This window comes from Antedon mediterranea, chromosome 10 (assembly GCF_964355755.1).
Source record: "Antedon mediterranea chromosome 10, ecAntMedi1.1, whole genome shotgun sequence".
Classification (NCBI taxonomy): Eukaryota; Metazoa; Echinodermata; class Crinoidea; order Comatulida; family Antedonidae; genus Antedon; species Antedon mediterranea.
Window position 1 is genome coordinate 22663347 of NC_092679.1, and position 11229 is coordinate 22674575.

The 11229-nt window shown below is 37.9% G+C and overlaps 1 protein-coding gene across 1 annotated transcript; it reads left to right on the forward strand.

Moving 5' to 3' along the window:
- The first annotated feature begins 4 nt into the window (after window positions 1-4).
- On the forward strand, window positions 5-11023 carry LOC140061322 (uncharacterized). The gene is made up of 5 exons (XM_072107832.1): window positions 5-47; window positions 1249-1313; window positions 2901-2937; window positions 4264-10485; window positions 10781-11023. The coding sequence occupies exons 1-5, from the start codon at window positions 5-7 to the stop codon at window positions 10999-11001; spliced, it is 6588 nt and encodes a 2195-aa protein (XP_071963933.1). The 3' UTR covers window positions 11002-11023.
- Window positions 11024-11229: the final 206 nt, after the last annotated feature.

Below are 11229 nucleotides of genomic sequence, written 5' to 3' on the forward strand. Positions count from 1 at the left end.
TAATATGGAGGAGCCATTCAACCTAGTGGTACCTGGAAGTCATGGAGGTATACATTTATTTTTTAACTCCATGCTAAAATCGGTTCCTATTTTCGAATATAAATAGACCTTGAAACATTTTATGTAACGCTATACCAATGCCACATGTTGATTTAGTATTGGATTTGTCTACATTGCAACCTAGTTTTTATGTGACGATACAGAGGGCGCCATTCTATTAAAAACTTAATTGCGCATTTAAAAAGTACGAAAAAAATCGCAACCAAGTTTGTGTGACGATATAGAGGGCGCCATTTAATTATTCTTTATTTCAAGCCAACAGTGTAAAACACCAATAACAGGTTGAAAATAAAATAACTAAACTATATGTATAAGCCAATATAAGTATATACAAAAATGTAAATAAGATTATTTAATTTTATTTCGCATTAAAAATGGTACGAAAAAATAATCGCAACCCAGTTTGTGTGTGACGATATAGATGACGCATTCAAACTTTACTGCGCATATTAAACCATAGTCAAAAGAAAGTATTGACTATGATAAAACAAATACGAAAAAAAGGCAAACCAGTTTGTGTGACGGTATAGAGGGCGCCATTCAAATTAATCCAATGTATGGTGCAATGGCAATGGATAGCATCAGAGCCTTTAATAGTTGTAAAATTAATCAAATATAAAAAAAAATGTTTTTGTGGTATTTATTGATGACGCTAACGTTTCAATTATACACAGATTGAGAGCCGTAGCCAATATCAACGAACCATTTCATTATAATTAAACAACTTTGCTTTGATTAGAAAAAGAAGACTAATTGGCCGCTTTTATCATAATACAGGCGCAATATGTGATATATATGTAACACTGTATTACAGAATTTACCATGATACTGGACAGATAATGCCATATGTGGAAATACAGTAGGAAGTCGGATAGACTGATTTACCCGGAGCTTTTCAATTTCGTTTAACCGTCTTACCACCTGCAAACCACAACCATATTATTAGCATATTATGCAAATTAGAGAAGGTGAAACACCTTGTCGTGTGGACTTGCTACGTATCAACATGACTGCCTAGTATGTTAACGGGCTAGAGAAAATTGGAAACTTAACAAAGCTGTTATTAGCTTGTGCATTGTTGTTTACCGTTGGAATTAAAGTGATTCGGCCAGCAGGTCTTAATGAATTCTTCTTCGCCCCGGATCTTAGCTTTATTTGTTTGTTTTTGCTTTCTTTGTTTTTACGCAGCCTTATCAGCAGAACATGCCGGTCAGCAGAGCGATCCATCTCCGGAGCCAACAGCAGCAATAAAGGTATGTTTTGTTGTTTTTATGGTTAAGGCCAATTTACACAGACGAGCGGTAAAGGTAATAAAATATAATACAGTATAGAATCTATGTTGGAACTTATTTCTTACAAATTATTATTTACAAAAAACGGGCGGTTTCCGATACAGATTCTATGTTGGACAAGCTACGCGGTTTCCACTCAGGATAGATACAGATTATATGTTGGACAAGCTACGCAGTGTTCCGCTCAGGATAGATACAGATTCTATGTTGGACAAGCTACGCGGTTTCCACTCAGGATAGATACAGATTATAATATGTTGGACAAGCTACGCGGTTTCCACTCAGGATAGATACAGATTATATGTTGGACAAGCTACGCAGTGTTCCGCTCAGGATAGATACAGATTCTATGTTGGACAAGCTACGCGGTTTCAACCTCAGGATAGATACAGTTTCTAGGTTTGACCAGCTACGCGGTTTTCCGCTCAGGATAGATACAGATTATATGTTGGACAAGCTACGCGGTTTCCGCTCAGGATAGATACAGATTCTATGTTGGACAAGCTACGCGGTTTCAACCTCAGGATAGATACAGATTCAAGGTTGGACAAGTTACGCGGTTTTCCGCTCAGGATAGATACAGATTCTATGTTGGACAAGCTACGCGGTTTTCCGCTTACGTACCGTTACCGCTCGTCTGTGTAAATTGGCCTATACGCTGTACTTACTTACTCACTCGCAGTGGTTGTTGGTCCTACAATTTTTATACATTATGTCACTCATTTGCAGTACTAGTAGCCATGTGCTTTGATACTGCAACGTATATATTATTTTGAATATAAATTTATTAATAATCCGGATATAGATTAGATAATTTAATTGGCAAGTAGGCCTAAATAATTCAATTTAAAGATGTATTGTCCCCCTAAAAAAATCTTAAACATTGTTTTTGTTGAATATGTCATTTTAATGTATCCACTTTGATCAAAAATTGGATCGAACAAAAATGTATTTACCTGGAAAAAACTAATTAGTTTTTTTTTTACTACGGAAATGATTAACTTGATTAAAACTTCAAAATAACCTATGTCTGATTTATTTAATCTAATTTAATCTAGGTGACTATCTTAATGATTTGTAATGATCTGTTGATTGTGGTTGATCAAATCACTTACGTTGTGCTTGCGTTGCGTCTCTTAAGCTTGGTTCCCACTAGAACGTAACGCAAGGACGTAAACGCAACGCAAGCGTTTTAACCAATGACAAGCGAAGTTATAGACAGTTAGCAATCAAAAGCGAATAAGCCATCGCGTGTGATTGGTCAATTCACTTGCGTTGCGTTACGTCCTTGTGTTGCGTCGCTAGTGGGAACCACGCTTTATTGGTACCAAGCTTAGGGCCGGGGTAAAATGGAAGTCACGGTGCGCGCCATCAACAATAAGGTGGTGGTATAGTAATTATATGATCTCATATTGTACGGTATACTCTCGATATCATACGATAGTTTTTAGAGCGCCTTATAACAGATTATAAACATTGATAATTAAATCATTCTCAAATCAGTAACTATACTCGACATTTGACACTATTATAATATTTACCTTCTAGAATATTGGTGAAGAAGAACAAGGAGCAATAAACGCAAGTATGTCTTTTAATTATATATCATTGTGTATATACAAAATACATTAACTGATAAATATAAATATATTATTATAAAATGCAATAGAAACACTCCAAAACTCTAGTACAGAGAAATGTTTAAGTATAATAATTCATTTTGTAGAATTATATCCAATGGTATTTTATACGAAAATGTCCAATACATTTTAATATCCAAGAAGATCCAAGAAACATTTATTATATATGGCCTTTGGCCCAAATAATATACAATGTAATACAATATTAAATAAATATCAGTTGAGTGCGTTTAAAAATTCTGTTCTACGTTTAAATGAAAAAAATAAATATTTTCCAAGTTTAACAATAATAATAATAATAATAATAATAATTTTAATAATATAATTAAGCAACCTATCGCCATCGTCGCCATCATAGTAAATACTCCAGAAATTAATAGCTTTATTTCTTAGAGCCTGTCATGTTTTTAAAATATATAATCATTGTTGTCCACCTTATTTATGCAATCGTTTTATTAGAATTTCAGACAGTCATAATTACAATACTAGGGGATGCAATTTTAATTTTAGAATCCCAACTATCAAGCCAATGGCACATGTGACCTTTTTTTACAATGCTATTAAAGAATGGAATAATTTACCAATTAACATTAAGGAATCACAAACTGTTTGTTGTTTTAAAAGTAAAGTTAAAAAGTATCTACAGGAACGTTCACTAGCTCTAGAAACTATTTAATTAGCGCTTCTTCTTTTTTCGATTGTCCTTTTTGCTGTTTTTTGTCATTTTTATTATGTTGCTTTGTTTGTCTTTTTTGCTGTTCTTTCAAAGGACCTCATTGGAAACAAGTCCGTAGAGGACTTTTATGAGTTATCCTTGGCATCCTTGTTTTATATTGGTATTTTTATATTTGTCAATTTTAATTGTATGTCTGTGATATTTTATGTACTGATGCCGAAATAAATCAAATCAAATCAAATTATAATAAAAACATACAAATTGAGAACAACTCATTTCCCCAGTACAGTATTGATTTGATTGGCGCCCTCTATATCGTCACACAAACTTGGTTGCAATTATTTATTTTAATTATAAAATAATGCCTGTGTATACGCTTTAATACAGCACCGCCGTACTCGCGTGTATTTTGCGATTGAAAGTCGATGGCTTATCATTAGTCTGCTTAATGTTTTGTATAACAATTAGCTTATCCTAGTGTGTTACACGAGCATTACTCGAAATATATCACTAATTTTAATTGCAACATTGCAACAAACAAATAATGGTAACTGCAGTTTTATTTTATTCATTAGCAATATTTATTTTATTGAAGGAAAATGTGGCGGACGTATTGTAGAAGACGAAATAGGAACTTTAAGTTTTCCCGGTGATGGAAGAAATTACACAAACAATCAAACATGTACATGGCGGATACATGTGCCATTCAGAAAGACCATACGACTGCGGTTCAAATCGATCGATATACCAAACACGACTGAAGAATGCTCAGAAAGCGACCACGTGTCTTTGTATGACGGTTACAGGTATGGGACGCTACTCGGCAATGTTTGCGGCAAAGAGTGGTCACGACAATTCCGATCACATTCCAGTATCATTGGTGTCGTGTTCCATTCTGATAATGATGGACTTACTGGGTTAGGTTTCAATTTACAATTCGTGGCAGTCACGGGAAATATTGGCAATCGAAATCCGTTTGCAAGAGGAGGTGATGCCTCAGGATCATCTGGTGTTAATGCGAGTAAATCTTTTGCCCCAAGAACCACAAGACAAGCACAACCAAAGAACCCTTCCAGCAATCCATTGGCCATGCTTATGTCATTTTCTTTAAGTCAGTTAGTCACCAGAAGACCACAGCGTATTGATATTCCAAAACAACGAGTGCCTGCAAAAGTAGTTCCGGTTATCGATCTTAAAATTACAAATGAAACGAAACTTTGTGACGTGTTAGAAAAAACGCTATCGAATATTTTGCATAATATACAGGTGTTTGAGGAAGTTAGTTACTTGGCATCAGACCCGTCAGAAATCATTGAACTAAAGCAACTTCAACTAATGACCGACCAAGCTGTGTTAAACACGTTGTCGACAGATTTTGAAAATAGTGATTTTGAAAACAGCGAGTGCGTAAGGAACATCAGTTCTGCCTATAATACCATATTAAGTAAGATAATCGATGACGCCGAATTGGCCCCGACGTCTCTGTACGTTAACCCAACGATTGAAAGTGAAATTGTCGATCCTTTAGAAATACCAGTTACTGATATGAGCGATATTATACAATACCTTGATCTGGAAGATACCGAGAAATTGTGCCAGGAACTGAACACCTCTTTAACCGAAACGATCGGGTCATTGTGGCTGCTACTAGAACTGGGGTCAATTGTTACGGATGAAAAGACACCGATTCAATTCGTTATAGATATTGTGAGAGAAAACTTATTCAATCTTATCGACCAAGTCGACTGGTTTGAAAGCATCGCGGTAAATGCTACCTGTTTACAAGAAATTAAAGACATGATTCCAGAATACTTAAATTTTACGTCATACATTGAACCAGATGATGACGTCATCGATGAAAGAGAGGAGTTTATTTGCAGTACTGAGTTGACTGAAGCTCAAGGCGTGATGTATTCGCCTGGGTTTCCGAGAGGGTATCCAAATGAAATTACTTGCGAGTGGTTTATTACTGCTCGTCCTTCTAAGCTTATTGCTGTGAAATTCATCCGCTTTAAAATGGACTCTGTTGCACAGGTGACTGGGTGTGACCGGTCGTACGACTACATAGAAGTCGTCTACTGGTGGAAGGGAAAAATCCGTAAAGTTGATGTATATTGTGGTGTAATACCACCACCTGTTATTGTCTCTTTATCCAACAAGGTATCGCTTATTCTACGAACGAACGACCGGGTGACGAATGAAGGCTTTATTGCTGTTTACACTGAAGTTAACAAATACCCTATTCCTGATCCAAGCAAAATTGTGTTTCCAACGCAACTTGCTGACGCGTTCGTTGCTGCCACTAACGCACCTGTTGTCACGGAAGCAGACGCATTTCGTGTGTTAATTAAAGAAGGCAGTAGTGGTATGTGCGTACATTATCTTGTTGGTGAACAAGGTGAATTTTCGTCACGTGAAATGTTTGCAGATTCAAGAAAACCGAACCATTGCGTTTGGAACATTATGGCAGAACCTTGGAAATATATTACGCTACATTTATCGTTTGATCTGAGTCCGCGTTTGAGTGGTGTTTGCGACCATGATCGCGCTTACATTGTGATCGTTCAAAGTAACTCTTCTATTCATGATGAACCTCTTTGTGGCAAACGCGACATGCAGCTGACGTCACCAGGAAATTCCATCAGAATTGTCGTCAATCTAAATGATCAGCCGGACGCCAGCTTTGAGGCTAGATATATAACACAAGACAATCCGAATATGCAGCAACGTTTGTATGCACATGGTGGCGGTGTTCAACAACCAACATCAGCTTTCTCCGATGTATTTCCATCATGTGGTGAGGTACTGAAATCTGCAGAAGGCGTAATTACTTCACCAAACTACCCAGCGGAATTCACAACAAATATTAACTGTCTATGGAGTATCTTAGCCAATCACGAAGAGTACATTATACTAAAATTTGATGATTTTGACTTGGACTCCAAACCAGTGTCGCAGAAATGTGACGACTTGTACTCAATGGTAACGATACACTACATTGCTGATAGAATTGTTTCAAAAGATTTCTGCGGTACTGGTTTGCCGCATGTGATAGTTTCAAAAGGAGACCAGTTGACGATCACGTTCAAGAGCCTAAATGGGTACGGAAGAGGATTCAGTGCCAAGTACAAAACTATAGCAATGGGATGGTTTTCGGCTGTAAAAGCCCAGGGTTTGGACTATTACATCGCGCATGGTTACAAAAGAAAAGTAGAGCAGTCTACAACAGTTGCCGCCTACGATGCTAGAAGAATTCATATTAACTCGTACGTTGATGTAGAAGATGTTAATCTTGACTGTAGTTTCAGATTAAACGATACATTCGATGTATTCTCCAGCCCAGTTAATACAAACGGGTTTTACCCGCACGATTTGGTTTGTAAATGGGATATAACCGCAACGTCATCAAGTAGAGTATCTCTACATATTACTGACTTTGATCTTGATAGTCCTAGCAGTGACGTATGCGACACGCAATACTCTTACGTCACTGTATTACGCACTAATGAAGAAGGTATAGTTGAAGTGAGCAGACATTGTGGAGTTGGTACTGTGCCAGTTGTATCATCATTTGGACATCTTGTCGTTCTTTTCCACAGCAAAAGAGGCATTGGAACGGGCTTTAAAGCAAGGTATATTCTAAATGATTTATCTTACATCACCAGGCCTACAGAGTTGTCTGGTTGCGTATTTTGGCCGGAACCTGGTAGCGGCGAAATCGAAATGAGCACCGATTCTGTCGACGCGTATCAGACAAGTAACGTTTGTGTATGGAATTTGTTACCGGTTCCGGATAAAATACAAAGCTTGTATTTAAGTTTCGAGTCTTTTCAACCAGATACTATAACATGTCTGACAACTAATCCTTATGTTATTGTGACGTATACAGATTCGGCTTGGAGGGTAGTCGATGACGTCATTTGTGGCACTCATCAACAAACCGAATTCACTTCTGTTTCCGGTAATATGATGATAAATTTATTTAATATTGACAAACGTACTACATTTAAAGCATTTTATTCATCTGAAATTGGCGGTAGAAGAATAAAGCCCGAAACTGAATCAACAGGACCACCATGTTTGTTTGCGATTTCGGGGGATGAAGGTGAATTCGACAATTATCAAACTAGTGCTTTCTCAGAAGAATGTGTTTGGAAGATCACTGTAGACAGCAAATTCGTAATTGTACTCACGTTCGAAGAAACTCAACTACAGGACTGCAACCAATTAATTGTTGTTGACGTCCGCGAGGGTGTCCCATTTGAAGTTGATACATGCGGCATACAGCAGAACGCATTCCTTTCTTCGTCAAATTATTTAGAAATAAAGAGGCTGAAATATTCACAACTGGAGTTCAAATTCAAGTACACTGCGGTAGACCCGCTGGGTTACGGGTTCAGAATGCTTCGTCCTCCTGCGCCCAGAAGTACTACGACTGTCAGACCTTTTCGTTCACTGCCCCTTATGAACAGGCCTACCCAAGGGGATGTTTTTCCGATGAATGTTTCAACCATCAAACCACATTTCCAAACAACGTTACAAGAACGGTACTTACCAAGAACCACCAAGCAATCTATCGCACCGATGACTGTCCCTCCTATTTCATCAACAGATGTCGTCTGCGGCGGAAACCTTCGCGCCTTAAATGGAACTATCCTATCACCTCGTTATCCGAGAAATTACCCAGAAGCTACGCAGTGCACTTGGACAATTCTAGTCGGTGATGCTAGTTTTATTGTGCTTGATTTTATAGATTTTGACGTCGGCACCCACTCGTTACCAGAGGATTGTGAAGAGATGTACGGATACTTAGACATCTTATCACTTCCAAATGAAAGAGCACTGATGCGATTGTGTGGAAAAATGTCGCCACAGTCGTTCTTTACGAATTCAAGTAGTGTTAAGATTGTATTGTTTACAAACTATGGGCTTGGAAGAGGGTTCCATTTGAAGTATTACAAAATAGTAACTGGTGTTACAGACTACACTGTGACAGAATCGCCGTTTCGAAAGTTGCCGGAACAAACGATAAAGACTCCATGTATCAGAACGTATGTAGAAGAAAATGGGGCGTTCCATTCGCCTGGTTACCCTAACGGGAACACACGAAATATAAACTGTAAATGGGAAATAATTTCTCCCAATAACGAGTACATAATGCTGGAGTTCAAAGTATTTGACCTGGGTCAAAAAAACGTCGAGTTTAATTCCAAATGCAGTAAAGCACACTCGTATGTTAAGATATCAAACGTACGTACTGAAAAATCCTATACTGATATAACATTCTGTGGAAACAGACGACCAGGTATTATAGTCTCGTATTCGACTCATTTATTGATTTCAATGATGACACGTGATTATAAGGTCAAAGGTTTCTATGCAAATTTTAAAGAAGTTAAAGAAACGTACATTTCGAGTGTTTTGAAAGGAGAAAGCTTACCTACAACAGTTAGCTACGAAAATAGGCCGTCTACTGAAAGTACGAAACTGCCAGTAACGACTCCTTACACTCGATACATCTCAGACCAGCTAACTTTTACAGGAATTATCAATACTACTACGAAAGTGACCGATAGAGCGCGAACAACTACAGTAAGCCGAAATAACGATTTTCCAGATATTGACCAAAGATCATTTCTTCACACACCGTCCAGTAGTAACATAACTGCGACAGTCAAAACAACCAATGTAACATCTAGCAACATTACCACTACTAGATGGTTTCCAGGAATGCGGAGGCTAGGAGAGTGGCCGTCTACTGAAAGTACGAAACTGCCAGTAACGACCCCTTACACTCGATACATCTCAGACCAGCTAACTTTTACAGGAATTATCAATACTACTACGAAAGTGACCGATAGAGCGCGAACAACTACAGTAAGCCGAAATAACGATTTTCCAGATGTTGACCAAAGATCATTTCTTCACACACCGTCCAGTAGTAACATAACTGCGACAGTCAAAACCACCAATGTAACATCTAGCAACATTAACACTACTAGATGGTTTCCAGGAATGCGGAGGCTAGGAGAGTGGCCGTCTACTGAAAGTACGAAACTGCCAGTAACGACTCCTTACACTCGATACATCTCAGACCAGCTAACTTTTACAGGAATTATCAATACTACTACGAAAGTGACCGATAGAGCGCGAACAACTACAATAAGCCGAAATAACGATTTTCCAGATGTTGACCAAAGATCATTTCTTCACACACCGTCCAGTAGTAACATAACTGCGACAGTCAAAACAACCAATGTAACATCTAGCAACATTACCACTACTAGATGGTTTCCAGGAATGCGGAGGCTAGGAGAGTGGCCGTCTACTGAAAGTACGAAACTGCCAGTAACGACCCCTTACACTCGATACATCTCAGACCAGCTAAAGTTTACAGGAATTATCAATACTACTACGACAGTGGCCGATAGAGCGCGAACAACTACAATAAGCCGAAATAACGATTTTCCAGATGTTGACCAAAGATCATTTCTTCACACACCGTCCAGTAGTAACATAACTGCGACAGTCAAAACCACCAATGTAACGTCTAGCAACATTAACACTACTAGATGGTTTCCAGGAATGCGGAGGCTAGGAGAGTGGCCTCATCCGGCTAAAAACTCAACAAAAAGAAAGTTTACGATTCCTGTTGCCGCCCAAACAACTGAAGTTCTGACGACGTCTCAAACGACGTCACCGACTATAATTGTCGCCACCACAGCACCGAAAATGGCGACGCCTGTTCCGGAAATAAATACGACGTCCCAGCTAATTAGCACGACAGCTGTACACGCCACTGAATCAAAGCAAAAAGGTAAACAAAAATAGGTCGTCTTTTTTTTGTAAAGTTTGTATTTTATTTTATGTATGGTTTTTGGATGAAACATATAATGCTAAATTTTACCTTGTTAAAAATTCATTACTAATAAAATTCTCTTTTCTGTGAACTACGTAAAAAACAATTGTTGCAAAATATACGCTCGACTTTTATATTAGATAGGGTATCGTAATATGATATTGTGCCCCATTTGTCATATTTTTTTGTACAATAAATCAATTTCATTTCAATTTGTAAGATACTAAATATTGTTTTTTTTTTAAATCTGTAGCGAATCTCCTTTCGAAGTCGGAAGCACGGCTTGCTTTGTACCTTGCTGTGGGTATCGCGGGAATGGTCGCACTACTTTTCCTGGTTTTGGTTGCCGTCTGCACTCGAAATTCCCGCTCAATTGATATTCAGGCAGCGCATCAAGACATTCTTCATCCCACTTACAGAACGTGGGGTTCACCTCCAAGTCGTTTTCCAGCAGAAAACGAACGTCTAGTGTGAATAATTTATTGATGGTTTTATTTTGTAGTATTAGTAGAGTATTATTGATCGAACTGATTTTGGGCTTTGTGTGGGCTAATTTTTATCATATAATTTTTCCCTCCCATTGCTTCATGAATGTTAATAATGTACTATTATTTGTAAATATTTAACGATTGTTACTTTTATGCACATTTGGCCGTCCATACGAACTATTATGCATGATTTAAACAATATTAAACATAAAAT